The sequence below is a fragment of the Plectropomus leopardus genome, chromosome 7 (assembly GCF_026936395.1).
Source record: "Plectropomus leopardus strain MGB_pleo_1.0 chromosome 7, ASM2693639v1, whole genome shotgun sequence".
Taxonomy (NCBI): Eukaryota; Metazoa; Chordata; class Actinopteri; order Perciformes; family Serranidae; genus Plectropomus; species Plectropomus leopardus.
In genome coordinates this window covers 935,001-955,317 of record NC_142182.1, presented here as the reverse complement: position 1 = coordinate 955,317, position 20,317 = coordinate 935,001, and the positions used below count along the sequence as shown (strand labels likewise).

Sequence of the window (20,317 nt, the reverse complement as noted above, 5' to 3'; positions counted from 1 at the left end):
AGTTGGCCGCAGCGTGAAGAGCGCGGGGCGCCGACACAAACACACAGGCTGCAGCAGCGAGGACGCAGTCTGCACTTTCTGCTGGAAAATTTACTCAAATGATGAATCACTTTTCAAACTACAAATAACGCCACGCGGGTGGACGCCTCCACGCAGCGGTCAAGTTTCTCTGTCAGTTTCCATCCACGTCAGTGAAAACACGGACGCCTCACATCAGCGGTCCCGGCCTATTTTTGTTTGGTTTCTATAAAAATAAAAACTGTATTCTGTTAAATGCTGTTCACTACTTGATTTTTGACTTAAATAAAAGAAAATTAAAAGTGCAAGGGAAGTGTGAGCATGGGAGGAACGTTGACTTTGTAAAACCTCAGGGAGATATTTGGGTCTTTCATTTTTTATTTCAACTGTCACTTAAAATTATGAAAAAAGGGAACTTGCTGTATATGATTTTGAACGTTTCAGTTTAATTAAACATTTGCTAAAAGGCATTTAAACAACATTTAAACAAAGTTTTGTGTTGGAGTTTTTTATATTCTGAATTTTTAATATTGACAGAAAGATTTTCATTTTTTTTTATAAATGCATATCGGTGCCAAATATCTGTTAACAATCTCATTTAATACCAATAATCAGCATCAGCCCTGAAAAACCAATATCAGTCGACCCCTAATCACCATGACCTTGACCTCTGACCTTCATCCACCAGATTATAATGAGTTCATTGTTGAGGCCAAGTGGACGTTTGTGCCAAATTTGAGTAAACTCCCTTAAGGCTGTCTTCAGAAATCACATTCACAAAGATGAGACGGATGCAAGGTCACAGTGACCTTGACCTTTGACCCCAAAAACCTAAACAGTTCGTCTTTGAGTCCACTTGAAAGTTTGTGCTAAATTTGAAGAAATTCCCTCAAAGTGTTCTTGAAACATCGTGTTCACAAGAACGAGACTGATGAAGTCACAGTGAAAAAAAGGGAAATTAAATAAATAGAAATTAATACATAAATAAATATGAAAATAATTTTTTAAATGAATTAATGAATACATAAAATGGAAAATTAAATAAATAGAAAATAATACATACATAAGAAAATAAATAAATTGATAAATAAAATGGAAAATTCTGGGGAAATTAAATAAATATTGTCATTTTTGGTATTTTCATTTATTTGACACATTTATTTATTATTTATGTTTAGTTTTTTACTTTGTCAGTTTCAGTCCTTGATACAATATAGCCTCAAATTTTGTGATATTGTTTTAAAGTCATATCACCATGCTCTAATTATTAGTATGAATTCAGATTAGACGTTTGATAAGTGGACTTCCTGAAAACATAAATAGGAAACAAAAATCATTCAGATCAGAGGTGAAGATCTGAGCTGAAGTCTGTCACGTGTTTTAAGGACTCGGCTTTTGTTTCCATCAGAGCAGCGGCGACCGTCTCCCACTGATGGAAACACGTCCCTTTTCCCAAACGCAATTCACACCTTGGTGCTGCAGCAGACGCCGCTCTGTAGGCGGGCCGAGCGCATTTCAGCCGCTCGTTACGCGCACAAAAAACGATCAGACTTAAAAGATTCAGTGAAAAGGGTTTAATATGAGAAATGGATTCAATGATGAACTCCAGGGCTGCATCTCAAAATGTATTTCTCTATAAACTATCTGCAGATAATATTCTCATTAAGATGTATTCTTTTTAACCCTTACGGCTCTGCACACAAAATGAGCTTTTAAATTCAAGATTTAGATTCAAAATATTATAAATATATAATTAATTTTTTAACCAACATCAGTCCTAATCTTTTAGGACAAACTGGGAGGAGAACTGGAAAGGAAACAAGTTAATTAGCCTCCGTCGCGCCAGCCGGCCTCGACCCCACCTGCTCGGCGCCGACACCGCTCTCTTCCCGCTGGGAATATTTTGGATTTTTCGGAGCAGTTTGAATGCGGATGAGCGCTGGGACGAGGGGGTTCAATCAGCTTTCACTAAGATAAATACAGTGTAGAGGAAAAACCACCACAGCTGCCTGCACAAGAACGTGCATTCAACAAGAGGTTACTTTCAAATAACAAGCAGTTACTTATCTATTAACCCTTTAGAAACGTGAGCAAATGGATTCCTTCAAAAACACATGAAGAGGGCGAGGTGCAGCGAAAGAAGAAAAGACAAAAAACTAAAGTCAAATAAAAAAAAGACCTGGAAAACGTGGAAAAGTAGTGATCTCTCTTAACCCTTTGAAACCTGGGCAGACTGGCTCCATTTCTTAAAACACTGGAAAAAAAAACAATGAGCAACTTCAGGAGAAATTACCCAGAAATAAGCAAGAAATTAGAAAAAAATAGCTCAAGAAAATTACTTTAAAAAAAGCACAACAAAATATATTTTTAAATGATAAACAAAGGGGGAAAGTAAAAAATAAAATATATAATTATGATTATTATAAATATAGTTTACTGGACATTTTGCCTTAGCTGTTTTAAGAATAATTTATTTAAATATTACTTTGATTGTTTTCTTTTTTTAATTTTGAACTTGCTTACTAGTTTAATCCAATGCATTGTAGCATACAGCAAAGTCTGATATTTGACACACTCAGCACATAATCCATATTTATAACAAACTCCAACACAACACTGAAAACACCCAACACCGTTTACAGCAGCTATTTCTTACCAAGTCGAGTGAAAATTTGAAAACAAAACGTATGAATGAAATTCCTCCCTGAGGTTTTACAGAGTGAGGCTTCCTCCCGTGCTGACTCTTTCTTTGCACTTTTTAATTAATTCATTTGATTGGCGATCATTAAAATAAAATGCTGATACAGATAATTGGTAAAATGCTAAATATCTGTCAGCAGGTCAGCAGGTAATCTGTCGACGTGTGGTTTGTATCTGAAGCAATTTATTTTATTCTTCTAGTTCAGAGTTTAATTTGTATTTAGTACATTAATGATTTATAGAATAAAATATTGATACTTGGTGTTCCTGCATCAATTTGATATTAACATATGAAGGTATTGTGTTTCTAAACTGGAACTAAATTTGCAATTATTATTTTCAAATATTTCATTACACACAACAAAATAACAGAACTTTTCCAAAATTTTCAGTGACCAGAAAATGTTTATGTGAAATTCAATGATTTTTCCAGTCGCTTATTAATCTGTTCACACAACAATAACAATATATCATATATCATTAGATTATATATTACTATATAATACCATTCTCTATCTCCATAATAACCAATGCTGATAATAATCGTCTCTGACGCCTCACAGACTGAATGAGCGGCTCGTTACTTTAGACCATATTAAATAATGCTGCTTTATACAAAGTTTAAAAATCTATTTTGGCATTTTTGGTCTTCAAAAAATGTGAATTGTGATTGTCAAAGACAAAAAAATGGACGATTTTAAAGACTGATGTTTTTTTTCTTTAATTTGAGGCAGTATAAAAAAATCACCTTTATTTCTTAAAAAATGGTAATTGTTGGGGGGGCTTTCTTCTTAGCATGTTTTCTTGGCAATTTTTAAAAGAAAAAAATTTGGACTTTTTTGTTCTTTCATTTTTTTCACGTTTTTTAGAGAAAATGTGAATGTGAAATTTCCAGGACTTTCCAGGACTTTCCAGGCGTTTATTGATCTGTTCACTCAAAAAAACGGAGACAAATTAATTTCCAGAATAACTGAACAATAATGAGCCGCTCATCACTTTCTTTAGAAAAATCTCACTTTTGCGTTTAATCAAATGCACATTTTTAAAAAGTCATTTAAACCAAAGACACCAAAATAAACGCGACACCGATCTGTTCCTGTCGGTTTAACCCTTCAGCTGCGTGTTTGCTCTCATTTACACACACAGTTTGTATTTTCGGTAACATGACGACAATTAAATAAAAGTCAGATTTAACAAAACCACTAACAAACACCAAAGAAAGGCCGTTTATTTGGTTTTCTCTGTCCGAGGCAGCTAACCAAAGAGCTACATTAGCTTTCCGGATACGAGCCAGCCGTCCGGAAAAATGACGTTATTTTGAGGGTTTGATCGTTTTATCGCGAACACACAAACGCAAACACATTAATAAGCGTCGACATTTCAAAGATGCAGCTGTGAAAGGATGGAAACAGCGAAATGCGAGGCCTACCTTCCGTTACCGACTCGCTCCCCGGCGGTGCCATCAATGCTAACAGGCTAACAGCTAGGCTAGCTGGTTAGCTCGCTCGGCCAGAATGTGCTCAAACTGTCTGCCGTTAACATCGGTGATTTACCGGGACTCTACCGAGGCGTGTCCGCCGACACCAGCGGACATCGTCCTGATTACCTGCGGGGGGCGAAGGAAACGCGTTTTCTAAGGCATCGGTCCGATGTTTGACTAGCTGCCCGACGTCAATCCGCTACTGCGTAACGAGCTAACTGCTAGCTGCTAGCTGTGCTCACACACACACACACACACACACACACACACACACACACACACACACACACAGGCTAATCAACAGAGCGCCGATCACAACTCATCGAACACATTCATTCACCAAAAACGGCATTTGTTTGGGACTGTTCGTTATTTACGACGGGCCACATTGAGAAAAAAACGAGACTGCGAGAATAAAGTCGTATTATTATGAGGGAAAACGTGTAATTTTAAAAGGATAAAATCGTCGTGCTTTTAAGAGAAAAAAATCTTATTTGCATGAGAATAAACTCGTAGTATTACACGAGTAAAGACGTAATTTTATTTATAAAAAGTCCTAATTTTACGAGTTTAAAATTCATAATTTCAAGAAAATAGAGTTGTTATATTACAAGAATAACGTCATAATTTTACAAGAAAAAAGTTGTAACTTTATCAGAATAAACCTGTAATATAACAAGAATAAAGTTGTTATTTTACAAGAAAAGAAGTCAGAATTTTGTGAAAATAAAGTTGTAATATAACAAGAATACCCTTCAGGTGATTTAACTGGAAAAAAAAGTCGTAATTTTATGAGAGTAAATTCATAACATAACGAGAATAAAGTTATAATTTTACAGCGGAAAAATTCATAATTTTATGAGAATAAAGTCATAATTTTACAAGAAAAAAAATGTAATTTAATAAAAACAAACACGTAGTATTACAAAAATAAAGTTATTATTTTTCCCCGAGTAAAAAATGTGCAATTCTATGAGAATAAAGTTATAATATAACAAGAATAAAGGTGTAATTTTACGAGAAAAAAAGTTGCTATTTTTTTAGAATGAATTTGTAATATTGTATAATGAAGTCATAATTTTACAAGAAAAAATGTTGGAATGTCACAAGAAAAAAATTTAATTTTACAAGAATAAAGTTGTAATATAACAAGAATAAAGCTGTAATTTTACAAGACAGAAAGTCGTAAATTTATGAGCAAAAAGTTTTGGGCAATTAAAAAAAAACATGGTGATTTTCTTTTTCTTTAACATTTTTTGGGTGAAATGTTGGTGATTTTCTTTACTTAAAAATACATGGCTTAAAATAAACATTCACTTTTTTTTTCTTTAAAAATCTTCACATTTTTTTATTTTGGCTTTTTTTCTTAAATTTGTTTTTGCAAGTTTTGATGAAAAAAAATGTGACCACTTTTGTTCTTTAAAAAATGTGGATATTTTGAAAGAAAAAATGCCTTTATTTAAAAAAAAGAAAAACTACTACTGATTTCTAAAGAAAATAAATGACCACTTTCTTTTTTTCTTTAAAAAGTTTTGGTGATTTTTAAAACAAACGTGCTTCCAAACCTGCAGCCAATTATTCATGAATAAAAACTGGATTCTCAATTATTTGTTCAAAAGTTATTATTTTCGGAAGATCTTCACAAATGTTTTCCATTTATTTGTAAATAAATGAAATGTTTAATTTGTTGAATTTGTGTATTTGCAGATCAGTTTTATTTATGGAAGATGTTTCATGTTTACAGATGACACATTAAGAAAGACAGGATGTGTTAGGATCTCCTCTTTAACAACATTACTGCAGCAGCAAAAATAACTGAACAAAATGAAATCTGAGAGAAAAATCAACATATTGATCAATTTCAGCAACTCTTTAAAATATACTGACAAAAACATTACAGAATAAAATAAATAAAATAATAGCTTTTGATGGTGCCTGTGATTCGCTGCTTTCATGTGAACTTCTGAGGTGCCGTGTGGATAATAAAAGGAAGATGAGAGAGTTCAGTTAATACTCGGTGAGCGTCACCTGAAGTGTGAAAAATGTCAAATTCTTTTTTATTTTCTGATTTTAATACTTCATTGTAGGAAATACAGACATTTATATTAGTTTTCCACATTTCTCTGTTACATTCCCATAATGTGAATATTTAAATATCAAATTCTGATTACACCACTGAAGGGAACAGAGGGAATCCTCCTTTAATTATTATAATAATAATAATAATAATAATAATAATAATAATAATAATAATAATAATAATAATACATTATTAATAATAATAATAATAAAATAAATTAAAATGTGGTCAAATAAAATTATAATAATTATCATCTTTGTTGTTTTTGTTATTATTACAGATATGTTACATCGTAATAAAAAGTATTTTATCATTGTAATTATTATTATTGATAATAATAATAATAATAATAATAATAATAATAATAATAATAATAATTTATTTTGTGTGTTACATTGTGTGTGTGTGTGTGTGTGTGTGTGTGTGTGTGTGTGTGTGTGTGTGTGTGTGTGTGTGTGTGGAGCAGCAGGTGGCCTCCTCAGAAGTTTTCCTTGTAGAAGTTGAAGCCGAAGCGTTCACACTGGGCTTTGATGACCTTGGCGAGAGCCGGAGCGCCGCAGTAAAACACGTGGACTTTCCCTTTATTCTCCTCAGACACTTTCTGAAACACCTGACACACAAAACAACACTAAAGACCGAGCCGACCAAATATCACACACACACACACACACACACACACACACACACACACAAAACAACCCTAAAGACCGAGCCGACCAAATATCTCACTCTCACACACACACACACACACACACACTTTTTCTATTTTTTTCTGGATAATTTTCTAATAATCCTCCTCTCTACATATATATATTTGTTTGTTTGTTTGTTTGTTTGTTTGTTTGTTTGCCGGGTCGGTCTTTACATTTTTTCATGTTTGTGCTGAAATTAAATGTATACATGTTTTTATTTTTCTGTAACATAATTTAAATCTAAAATTATCATAAATAAATACAGTTTTCTGGACTTTTTTTTTTCTTTTTATTTATTTATTTTTACACAGAGACGGGACGGGGCGTCCTCACCTTCCCCCACTCGGGGCGTCCCGGCTGCGTCCTCGTCCTCAGGCCAGTGATGGAGTCCCTCTTCTCCTTCTTGGCCAGAAGGTCGAGCGCCATCTGCAGCCCAATGGCCTTCATGTCGTTCTTACTGAGCGCCGACGTCATGTACATGTGCATCTCCAGGAACCGTCCTGAGACAGAGACAGAGACAGAGACAGAGACAGACGTCATGTACATGTGCATCTCCAGGAACCGTCCTGAGACAGAGACAGAGACAGAGACAGAGACAGAGACAGAGACAGAGACAGACGTCATGTACATGTGCATCTTCAGGAACCGTCCTGAGACAGAGACAGAGACAGACGTCATGTACATGTGCATCTCCAGGAACCGTCCTGAGACAGAGACAGAGACAGAGACAGAGACAGAGACAGAGACAGAGAGACAGAGACAGAGACAGAGAGACAGAGACAGAGACAGAGAGACAGAGACAGAGACAGAGACAGAGACAGAGACAGAGAGACAGAGACAGAGACAGAGAGACAGAGACAGAGACAGAGACAGAGACAGAGACAGATGTCATGTACATGTGCATCTCCAGGAACCGTCCTGAGACAGAGACAGAGACAGAGACAGAGACAGAGAGACAGAGACAGAGACAGAGAGACAGAGACAGGTGATGGGCGGAGCTTCATCAGTACAGTTTCCAAAAACAGCTTGTTATGAGCACACTTCAGTGGTCCTTGTTTTATTTTCTATTTAAACTTTTTTTTTTTTTGATGATGATTTTTTTGTGATTTTATTTTATGCAGAGAAGAGATTTTTCGTGGGGGGGGGGGTTGATGACATTTTTTTTTTAATAATGATTTTTTTTTTATGATAATTGTTAGCGGGTTTTTGATGATGATTTAGTTTTTGTCTTTTTTGATGGTTTTTTAATAATAATTTCTGAGTTGTTTTTTTTTAAATTTTGTGCCTATTTTCAGGTAATTTTCTTGTAACTTTTCTTTTTTCTTTTTCTAATTTTTGGCCAGTGTCTTGATATGTTGCTCGTCGCCTTCTCCCCATGTTTTTAAAAGAAATCAAACAAATTTGCTCAGTTTTCAAAGGGTTAACGCGTTTGTCTGGAGCTCAGCGGCGGGACGCTGCTGACTCAGCGTACTCTGGTTTTACTGAGTGATGTGAATAAAGTTTCCTCTCGCTCTGTCCTACCTTCCGGCTCCTCGTCGGCCTGGTCCATCTCCAGTTTGGTGAGTAAACTAACGAACCACTCGAAGGACTTCTGGTCTCGGTTGATCCAGATGAAGTCGACCTGCGGGGTCCAGACAGACGCCTCCTTCATTCACATTCATCACTTCATCAAACTGCAGCGTCATGACTGAACCGTTTTCTTACTTTGCGTAACTTCATCTCGCTGTCTTTAATGTTCTCGCACCACGAGTAGTTACAGTTGGGACAGTTCTGCTTCCTCATGCGGTATCTGTGAGTCAGGAACCCAAATTTATGCCAGTTATTGAGTCAGCGCACGTTAATCAACACTTCAGCAGGAAGCATCACTGCAAATATTAATATATGTCTGCACTCTCCACTGTCTGATGATGAAGGCATTCAATCCCCAAAATTGTTTCTCAGAGAGGTATGAAACCCACGCCATGACGTGGTAAAAAGTCCGAGGACTGTCGCTCCCACAGAACAAATTTCAAACAGAACTACACACCAGCAGAAGAGGCAGCAGACGCCCTGAGACGCCCTGAGACGCCCTGAGATGCCCTGAGACGCCCTGAGACGCCCTGAGACGCCCTCAGACGCCCTGAGACGCCCTGAGACGCCCTCAGACGCCCTGAGACGCCCTCAGACGCCCTCAGACGCCCTGAGACGCCCTGAGACGCCCTGAGACGCCCTGAGACGCCCTCAGACGCCCTGAGACGCCCTGAGACGCCCTGAGACGCCCTGAGACGCCCTCAGACGCCCTGAGACGCCCTCAGACGCCCTCAGACGCCCTCAGACGCCCTCAGACGCCCTGAGATGCCCTGAGACGCCCTCAGACGCCCTGAGACGCCCTCAGACGCCCTGAGACGCCCTGAGACGCCCTGAGACGCCCTGAGACGCCCTGAGACGCCCTGAGACGCCCTCAGACGCCCTGAGACGCCCTCAGACGCCCTGAGACGCCCTGAGACGCCCTGAGACGCCCTGAGACGCCCTCAGACGCCCTGAGACGCCCTCAGACGCCCTCAGACGCCCTGAGACGCCCTCAGACGCCCTCAGACGCCCTGAGATGCCCTCAGACGCCCTCTTTTATTTTCTCCATGACGCATGAATCACTTTTAAAAACGGTCAGAAAATAGTTAAAAATGCTGCTCTGATATTCTGTCTGACAGACTGTCTAATCTAAAGCAGTGATACGCAAATCTGGCCCCTGATAGGGCCCCTGGTGGCCCCCAAACATTTTCTGATGTACAGTAAAAATAAAGTGATGGACTCTGTGAATAGTTTTTGTCCTTTTAGTCTCCATAAGGTGTCAGAGACATAAAACAGCATCAACATAGAGCTTGTTGATCAAAAAAAGAGGCAGAGGAGGATCCCCCACACCCCCGACAGAGGACACAGCTGAGACACTGATGTCCTAAAATATGAGAAACGTCCTAAAACCCTTTAAATGTCCTAAATATCCTAGAAGGGTCCTTAAAACCCTAAAAATCTCCTTAAATCTGGGGAACATCCTAAAATCTGACAATAAATCTAAAATCCTAAAATATCCTAAAATCCTGGAAATGTCCGAAAATCAAAGAAACACATATGTGGCCCCCGGCCCCTGGCCCCCGGCCCCCTGTCACTGAGTGTCCCTGTAATAAAGAGACTGACTTCAGTGTCACATAAACAAAAGAAAAACTAACCAGATCAGCTGGAGGAAGGAGGCACAGAAAGGGTTAAAAGTGTGAGAAATTATAAGCTGTCGATGACTGAGCGCTGATGTAGCTCTGAGTCTGGCTGTCATCTGCAGCTCCTGAGGCATGCTGGGAGTTGTAGTTGCTGCATCAGCACTCTGCTGTCTCACCGGTACATGATGCTCTGCAGGATGGAGGCGAACGGCGTGATGCCGATCCCGGCCCCGATCAGGACGGCGTGCTCCGAGGCAAAGATCTGTCTGGTGGGAGTCCCATACGGTCCATCTACGTAACACTGAGACACACACACACACACACACACACACACACACACACACACACACACACACACACCTGCAGGTGGATTTACGTTGACATTTTTTAGGCACAAGGTGGATTTGTCTTTAAATTAAAATACAGCCACTGTGTGAATTTGTTCTGTTTGATATAACCTTTAAAGGATTATTGTTATTATATTATACTATTTTAATTTGAATCTGCTGCAGGGGTTAAAACAGGTTTTGTAGTCCTCCAGATATCGTCGCTGTGTACAAATATGAAATAATAAAGCAAACATTATCAACAGCTCATCTTCTTTCAAAGGAAATGATGATAACAGCTCATCCTTCATGTTTAATCACCTCTGGATGTGTTTATGAATAAATATATGGATGTGTATTATAATAAACACATTCATATTTCGTTTTTTGACCGGTTCTGACTTTCAGGACTCAAACTCTTTCTTTACAAATGTTTTTTCAAAAACAAAAAATAAATAAAAAATCTGAGTCAGAAACTGTAAATTATTGTTTTTATTTTCAAATTTCCAACAGTCCTTGAAGACATCATGTCTTCTGTGACATAAAATTCCAGGACTTTTCCAGAACTTTTGGGGAATATTTAGTTTTCCCAAACTTTTCCAGACCTCAGATTATTAACCATTTGCAAATTCCACGACTTCTCTATACCCATCACGGCTTTATGAACCCTGTTATTATTTAAGTTATGATTTTAAGATGTAATGATTTATGACTTTGGGCTATGATGCCGTCTGTGTTCTGTTTTAATCTCAGGTTTTGTTTTGAAGTGTTTTTTCACGCTGAGCGTCCTCGTCCGTCTGTTTCTATTTTCGTTTGGGCCGTAAGCTCTCGCTTGTTTTAATGTTTCACTGTGAAGCTTTGAGCTGCATTTCTCATTTATCATAAATATATATTTCCACTAAAAATCTGAATGTTTTGAATCCTACACATATTTTTTCCATTTTTTAATTTTTTAAATTTTATTTATTTTTTAATGACTTTTTTTTAATCTCTCCTGATGTTTGTTTTGTTGCATCACTGTGTGTGAAAACGTGTTTTTTGTTAATTATTTACATACTGTGATATTTTCACCTTTCTGTCTCCACAGCATATTTATGAGTGTTTATCATCGATATTGTGTGTTTACACACGTTTAGCTTTGTCCTGAACTGTTTATTTGTTGAAAATCGTGATGAAAACAATAACAGTGTTTACAGTGGGTGGTGGTGTTTTGGGTGTGTTTTTGGTGTTTTTGATGTTTTTGGTGTTTTTTGGTGTTTTTGGTGTTTTTTGGTGTTTTGGTGTTTTTGGTGTTTTTGGTGGTTTTTTGGTGTTTTTGGTGTTTTTTTGGTGTTTTTGATGTTTTTGGTGTTTTTTTGGTGTTTTTGGTGTTTTTTGGGGTTTTGGGTGTTTTTTGGTGTTGTGGTGTTTTTGGGGTTTTTGGTGTTTTTGTTGGTTTTTTTGGTGTTTTTGATGTTTTTGGTGTTTTTTGGTGTTTTTTGGGGTTTTTGGTGTTTTTTGGGGTTTTTGTTTTTTGGTGTTTTGGGGTTTTTGGGGTTTTTGGGGTTTTTTTTGGTGTTTTAGTGTTTTTTGGTGTTTTAGTGTTTTTTGGTGTTTTGGGTGTTTTTTGGTGTTTTTGTGTTTTCTCACCTTGATGTTGCAGAATCTGTGATTCTCACCAAACTTTGCAGAAACCTGCAGATTAAAAAAAGAAAAAGGAGCTGATTACTACAACAGCAGATTAGGGTCATTAGAGGTTCAATTTTATTATATTTTTAAATATGGAGTGTGTTCCCAAAAAACCCCAAAACTTAGAATTTCTGAGATTAAATTAGTAAATTTATGTAAAAATCACAGAATTTTCTGTAATGAACGTCACAAAAAATATCAGAAAAGTGTTTTGTTTTGTGTTTTTTTGACAGGGAAGCGCACAGCGTCACTTCACAAGTGAACTGCATCACAATTTAGCAGCAAAGTCGAATTCTGCGGAGAGGACAAAATCATCACGTAATCAGAGGCTCAAACTCTGAAACTGTCGCATCGCATTTCTTGTGCTGCTTTCAGACGCCTTTCACAGTTATTTTAATCTTTGAACTCTGGTGCGAATTTTCTCAAAAACGAAAAAAAGAAAAAGATTGATTTTTGACAGAAACATATGATTTGCAGTTTTTAATGGCAAAAATTATTTGAGTATTTTTGTTGGAAAATTATCATATATATGTATAAAATGAATACATTTAAAAAAATTCAATTAAATAAATTAAAAATTAAAAAATATAAAAATGTGATATTTGTGGATAAAGTGGAGCGGTGTGTCTGCACCTCTCGGAGTGAAGGAGCCTCTCCTCGCTCTGCCGGCTCCAGCCCGTCAGGAAGAGGCTCCGTCGGGTCCTGAGATCCAGGTGTCGGGGGGGCCGGGGCCACGTCGGCCCGCGAGCCGCTCTGCCGGTACATCCTCAGCTCTACGGCGGCGTCCTCGTTAGATGCCACGGCTCCGTTACAGTTTGTGAAGCTGAACAACTCCTCCTGCAGAGAGGAGGCGCACCGCGACATATAACCTGACCAAGAGAGTGTGTGTGTGTGCGTGCGTGCGTGCGTGTGTGTGTGTGTGCGTGCGTGCGTGCGTGCGTGCGTGCGTGACCTGGGCCCTCAGCAGCTGTCTGCGGTTCCTCAGGCTGGCGGTGAGTCTCTTGGGGCTGAGCGCGTCGCTCTCCGACTCTCTGAAGTACTCGTACAGACGGTTGGTCCACTGACCCATCGAGCGGATGTGAAGCCACAGACTGTCTGCAGGTCAAAGGTCACAGTGCTGAACACGTTTAACCTCTTAGTGTCCGCTTTAATGTCACACACACTTGCATTGCTCTGCACATAAAATGTGCTTCTCAAAATCAGGATTTCAAAAATATTATACATAAATATAAATATTAAATATTCACTTATTTTCAGAATTTTAACCCTTTAAATGCCATGTTTTTGTCATGATGCCACTATGTTTTTAGATAGAAAAAAAAGAATAATTTCTAATCTCCTCCTCCTCAGTGTGTGAGTGTAGCTGCTGACAGTCTGGGATATGTCAGTGATCAGCAGCTACATTGATTTTTTTATACATTATTATTTTTTGTGAAGTGTCAAACACTCACATCGCTCTGCACACAAAATACACTTTTCAATATCATGCTTTAAAAAATATAATAGAAATAATACAAGTCCTGTTTTTCTGCTCTGATGGCTGTGGGATCAAAAATGTCAGTTTGAATGGGTTTCAATGGAGCATTTTTGGACCTGAACAGTCTGAATGTAACTATTTAGTTTCCACAGTGTATTTTAGACTTATTGTAGGAGCTGAGCTGCAAATTCACTGATTACACTCAGATACACAATCTGGACTACATTTAGGACACATGCATCAACACACACACAGTTATCACAACAGGAAGGAGGAAAGTGTATAAGATGAGACAAACAGTCACTAAAGGGTTAAAACTGAGGCTCCTGAGAGCTCACGGGGACAAGTTTGAGTTTTGGGTGATTTTCTGAGTGTTTGAGCGTCGTGCACTCTCTGGACTTCAGGGAACAAGCTCGAGAAGTCTGAGAGTTAAATCTGGACGTTTAGACTCTGACTGCCTCAGATTCATCAGAGTAAAGTACGAGTACTTCAGTACTTTCAGAAGTACTTCGTAACCTCCCTCTCTGTGAGTTTTGAGGAGTACCTGACTGCTCCGGGGCGCTGCTGATGGTGAACGGGTGCCACTCGTACTTGGCGATGACGGGGATGTTGATGTAGATGTAATCTCCGGGTTTGAAATGAAAGAACTGCGGACGTCTGATCACCAGGTGAGTCACCTGCACACAGGAAGCAGAAAAACTCAACGTACGGCCCGAGGGCCAAATCTGGCCCCTGATGGGGTGCCAAGTGGCCCCCCAACCATTTTATTACTGAAAATAAAAATAAAGTGACAGACACTGGGACTTATTTTGTACTTTTAGTCTCCATAAGATCCTAAAATCCTACAAATGTACAAACGTCCGTACCTTGGACGGCAGCAGGTTAACCTCCACGATGTAAAGACCGCCCATACGAGACACGGCGATCCCCACGATCTTCTCCAGCAGAAAGACCACACCAGGGACCACAAACCACTTCCAGAAGTTAGCACAGTGGACCATCAGCAGGGACCACACCCACACATAGGACAGGTGAGACCAGTAGAACACCTGGAGGACACACAGAGGACAGGTGAGACCAGTAGAACACCTGGAGGACACACAGAGGACAGGTGAGACCAGTAGAACACCTGAGGACACACAGAGGACAGGTGAGACCAGTAGAACACCTGGAGGACACACAGAGGACAGGTGAGACCAGTAGAACACCTGAGGACACACAGAGGACAGGTGAGACCAGTAGAACACCTGGAGGACACACAGAGGACAGGTGAGACCAGTAGAACACCTGAGGACACATGTAGCACAGGCGAGACCAGCAGAACACCTGGAGTGTCCACTCCACTCTCATTCTCCGCTGGTGTCCATTCTGCTCTCGTTCCCCACTGGTGTCCCCGCCAGTGTCTCCGCAAATGTCCGCTCCGCTCTCATTCCCTGCCAGTGTCCCGGCCAGTGTCTCTGCGAGTGTCCGCTCTCATTCTCCGCCGGTGTCTCCGCCAATGTCTGCTCCGCTCTCATCCCCTGCCAGCGTCCCCGCCGGTGTCTCCGCGGGTGTCCCCTCCGCTCTCATTCTCCGCCTCTTCTCCGTCAGATTTATGACATTTCAGGAATTTTTTTTACATTTCTAGGATTTTCTCCGATTTTAGAACATTTACCAGATTTTAGACAGTTTCTAGGATTTTAGGAAACTGGCTCAGCTGGAGGGGACAGATAACGCGCTCTGCTGGAGCGGGATTCGAACATTTATCTTCAACCTTTAACTTTTTAACATCAAAGAGTACATTTTTAAAATCTAATAATGTGCAGGAGAATCAGCATAAAGGTTTTTTTTATTACTTGCACAACAATTTGTTTAGGCCTACACACACACACACACACACACACACACACACATACACACGCACACACACACACACACACACACACACACACACACACACACACATACACACACACACACACACACACACACACACACACACACACACACACACACACACACACACACACACACACACACACACACACACACACACACACACACACTCAGTTTCGTGGACTCTCACCTCGAAGTGTCCGCTGCGTCGTACGAAGGTGCTGGAGCAGAGCACCATGAGGCAGATCACCGCCTGCAGGACGACTCCGGTCAGTGAGGCCGTCCCCTTCACCCAGCCGATCCCGGCCGCGTGGTCAGCAGGTACTCCCACAGCCGGTACTCGCCGCTCTCCGACAGCCGCACTGAAACACACATTTCACCCGTTTCTCAACAACATTTAATCCGTTTCGTTAGAGCATGTTGCTGTTTGTACCTGTGATGAATTTTGACTACATTTTTGTTGCTTTTCTGTTTTTGCTTTTTTTTTACCCCTCTACCAAAGAGTAATAAAAAATGCATTTTCTTGAAAATATAAATAAATACAAATAAATAAACATAAGAAATAGATGAGGAAATATAACATAACAATCCACAATAAAAGAAATAATAAATAATAACTAACTAAATACATTAAAAATGAATTATTTAAGCAACTAATATAATTAAAAAAACATTAAATAAATTAAGTAATAATATATAAAATCCAAACATTAAAAAATAAAAAACAAAATAAATTTTAAATAAATAATATAAATAGTAAATGAATAAATAAATTAATATAATAAATTAATGATAATTAATGATAATTTATAATAAATCTAAAAAAAGATTAATTATAAATAAATAATTATAAATAATAAATATTGAAATTTAAAAATGTAATAAAACATAATACCCCAGAAATATAACACATAATTGTAATAAATTATATTACCTATTCCTGCTTATTGTAATGTAATCCTCTGACCATGCCAACATGTGCTGTTAAATTTGTTTTTGTTTCATTTCATCACAAAGAAATCACCAGCGTCAATAAAACAATGATTCAAACTAATAAAAAGTCTGAAATAAATGACTATCAACCCTGATTTCATACAGAATCTTCTTGTATGAACGTGTAAACACCAGTTTAACACTTTCACCTGTAATCACAACATTTCTGAGCACCTTTCTGTTCATTTCAAAAAATCATTCAATCACTTTCTCATCACAAGCAGTCTTTCTGAAATCAGAGCGATAATAATATATTCAGAGAGCGAAGGCGAGCAGACAGAGCGAGGCGTTTGTACCGAAGTTGAGGACGTGAGCGGTGGTGTGCACCAGCGTGTAGCAGAAGATGGCGTAGCCGACGATCTGATGCAGCAGGATGTTCTGGTCCAGAGGTAAGACCCTCACCACCCACGTCGCCCGCAGCCACGTCAGGAAGCGACGCAGCATCAGCACCTGAACACCACACAGGATAACGTAAAAACACAGAAAATTCATCATCACAACAGACGAATTATAAACACTTTATTCATTGTTTGTTTTTGTTTGTCTCTGTTTAGCTTATTTTGTATTTTATTCTTATTTTCTAAGAATCTTGTTATTTTTCTGTAATTATCTGTATTCATACAAGTAGTTTTCCCTTTATCTTATCTTATCTTATCTTATCTTATCCTATCTTATCGTGTAATGTTCGTATCATGTCATACTGTATCTTATTGTGTCGTGTTGTATATATTTGTATCATATCATACCGTATTGTATTGTATAGTACCATATTGTACCGTACTGTAACATATCTGACCATATCGTGTGGCATCATATCTGCATTGTACTGTATTGTGTCATATCGTACCGTGCCATATAGTACCATACCGCATCATATTGTACTGTATCGTATCACATAGTACATACCGCATCATATTGTACTGTATCGTATCATATAGTATCGTATCATATAGTACCATACTGCATCATATTGTACTGTACCGTATCATATCATAGCGTATCGTATCATACCGTACCATATTGTAACATTCAATATCGTACTGTAGAGTACCATACTGCTTCATATTGTACTGTATCATATCATATCATACCATATCGTATTATACCGTATCATTCCATATCATACTGTATTGTACCATATTGTATCGTAATGTGTTGTATTGTATCGCATTGCATCGTACCATATTGAATTGTATTGTACCTTGTCGTACTGTATCGTACCATATTATCTTATATTGTACCATATCGCATCAAACCATATTGTGCTGCATCGTATTGTATCGTTCTGTATGGCATTACGCCATAATATATTGTATCGTATCGTATTGTATCATATTGTATCCCATTGTATGGTGTCCCATAATTTGGCGTTGTGTCATATCTTAATGTGCTGCTGTGTTGTGTTGTGTTGTGTCATTGTTGTCATGTGGTATCTTAAAGTATTGTATTGTATCATGTCATGTCATGTTGTATCTTATCTTGTCGTGTCGTGTCTCGTCTTGTCTTGCTGTCTGGTATTGTATAGTATCGTATTGTCGTGTCCTATCCTATCTTACCGTGTCCTGTTTGGTGGTGTGGTGTTGATCCTATCATGTTGTGTTGTGTCGTATTGTGTCATTTTGTTTTGTATCTTATTTGGTGTTTTATCATCTTAATGTATTATTTCGTGTCATATCCTGTCGTATCGTATCGTATCGTGACATGTCGCATGTTATCTAACTTTCGTGTTGTGATGACACTGGTATCATCCGAAACTAAAAGACCCTGACCTTGATACCTGAATGAAAATGGGTTGTGTGGGTGAATCTCCCCTTTACAGTCCCGTCATGTTTGTTCTGTCATTTGATTCCTGATCAGCACAGTCTGGTAAGAACTGCTTCACCTTGTTGATATGGTCTTCATAACTGTGATAAAAAACTGCAATTCTCTATTGAAATTTTTCAAATAATCCCGATCTGAGAATTGAATCGTTTGACGGCCCTAATTCAATCATGTCATGTCTGGTCGTCGGCCTGGCCGACGATGTTTTTGTCATGTGATTCTGCGGCCGAGCGCCGGGTCGTACCATGACAAAGGTGCAGTTGAAGTTGAGACACTGTCCGCAGCCCTTGGCCACCATGAAGCAGACGCCGCCATGCCGGTGCTGCAGCATGGCGCCGACGAAGAGCAGCAGGCTGAGGCAGGCGTACAGACACAGGAACAACAACTTCCTGCTGTTGTTGTGCCAGTACGCCCGAGTCAGATACCGAGGAGCCTGACGCTTCTTCTTATCAATGTCAGGAGGCTTCAGCCAGTTAGCAGCACTGAGGAGGAGGAGCAGGAGGAGGAGAAAGGAGAGTGGAGAGAGGAGAGAGGAGGAGGAGACAGGAGGAGGAGGCGGAGGAGAGAGGAGGAGGAGGAGGAGGAGGAGGAGGAGAAAGGAGAAGAGAGGAGGAGGAGAGAGGAGGAGGAGAGAGGAGAGAGGAGCAAAAGTCAATACAGAGAAATAAAATAGTTTGTCTCAAACACAATTTAGTGACCGAATAAAGACTGAAGTTAAGGCACGGTGACTAGAACTTAAAAATAAATAGTACAGGCAAGGCAATACATAATAAATAAAAATAATAATAATAATGATGATGATGATGATGATGATGATGATGATGATGATGATGATGATAATAATAATAATAATTAATGTGAATAATAAAGAATAATAATAATAATAATGTGAATAATAAAGAATAATGAGCAGGAGGACAGGGGAGTGCTGGTGCTGTCTGACCTGATGGTGAGGTTCTCCATCACCTCGGGGAAGTTCTCCAGTTCGGCTTTGAGCTCCTCGAAGGTGATGGAGCCGCTGTTGTCTTTGTCGGCCGACTCGAAGAGCGCCAGCGTCAAGTCGTCCAGTTTCTCCTCCGGCAGAGATATGGCGCTTTCACGCAAACACGACTTCAGAACCGTCCGCAGCTCGTCTGGATCGATGGAGCCGCTGCCTGAAATGCAAAATACAGAGACAGTCGACAACTTTGACCACTTCCTCCATCTGCAGCTCAAAGGCATTCTGGGAAAGGCGGGAAGTTGGCAGCTCAGGTACAACGGCAAAGACAATTAAGTCACTTTTTCTTGGAAATTTGTGACTTTATAAACTCAAAATATCTGACTTTTTTATCGCAAATTTGCAACATTAATCTCTGAAATTCCTTTTTTTCTTTTTTTTCCTCAGAATATTTCCCTCTTTTTAAAAATCTACAGTGGCCATTGAGCTTTGATGAGTGTTTGTGTCAGCAGGACGGTGCGTGAAATAAAAGAATAAAATAAAATAAAATATTAAAGGTTGTGTGTGTGTGTGTGTGTGTGTGTGTGTGTGTGTGTCACTGACCGTCCACGTCGTAGACCTGAAACAGGAACTTGAGTTTGTCCGTCTCGCTGCCGTGGATCAGAAGGTCGAGAGCTTTCAGCAGCTCGTCCAGACTGATGGAGCTGCTGCCGTCAGAGTCGAACAGCGCAAAGAAACGCTCAGCGAAGAAAGACTGCAGAGAAAACACACACACACACACACACACACACACACACACACACACACACACACACACACACACACACACACACACACACACACACCTTATTATTATTATTTCATATTAAGTCCGATGTCAAAGAAAAATGGAAAATGAAATGCTTTGTACTCTGCACAGAAATATTGGCCGTTTTAATGCGCTCAGTTAGCGGTTATTTTGCACATTAAGATTTTACATTAAAAACAAAAATGAAATTTTAAAAATATATTTTTAAATATGATACAAATATTTAAAAAGAATTAAATAATAATGTTTAATAA

The 20,317-nt window shown here is 39.0% G+C and overlaps 2 protein-coding genes across 4 annotated transcripts in view; both read right to left on the bottom strand.

Annotated features, from left to right (window-relative positions):
- The window catches only part of ambra1b (autophagy and beclin 1 regulator 1b), a 33,995-nt gene extending 29,398 nt beyond the window's left edge, over positions 1-4,597 (bottom strand). The window contains exon 1 of one of the 3 annotated variants that reach the window (XM_088079552.1): positions 4,148-4,597. The gene's annotated coding sequence lies outside the window, so the exon portion shown is untranslated. The remainder of the gene's footprint in view (positions 1-4,147) is intronic. The other 2 variants (XM_088079554.1, XM_088079553.1) reach the window with 2 other exon arrangements.
- A 2,083-nt stretch (positions 4,598-6,680) lies between these two features.
- Positions 6,681-20,317, bottom strand: part of nox5 (NADPH oxidase, EF-hand calcium binding domain 5) — a 13,893-nt gene continuing 256 nt past the window's right edge. Inside the window, 16 exon segments of the mRNA XM_088079551.1 lie at positions 6,681-6,888; positions 7,304-7,470; positions 8,492-8,591; positions 8,675-8,759; positions 10,335-10,459; positions 12,114-12,158; positions 12,786-12,989; positions 13,105-13,247; positions 14,174-14,306; positions 14,496-14,678; positions 15,695-15,804; positions 15,807-15,866; positions 16,794-16,947; positions 18,563-18,800; positions 19,262-19,472; positions 19,859-20,009. Coding sequence (XP_087935677.1) covers positions 6,757-6,888; positions 7,304-7,470; positions 8,492-8,591; positions 8,675-8,759; positions 10,335-10,459; positions 12,114-12,158; positions 12,786-12,989; positions 13,105-13,247; positions 14,174-14,306; positions 14,496-14,678; positions 15,695-15,804; positions 15,807-15,866; positions 16,794-16,947; positions 18,563-18,800; positions 19,262-19,472; positions 19,859-20,009 — 2,241 coding nt within the window. The 3' untranslated portion in view covers positions 6,681-6,756.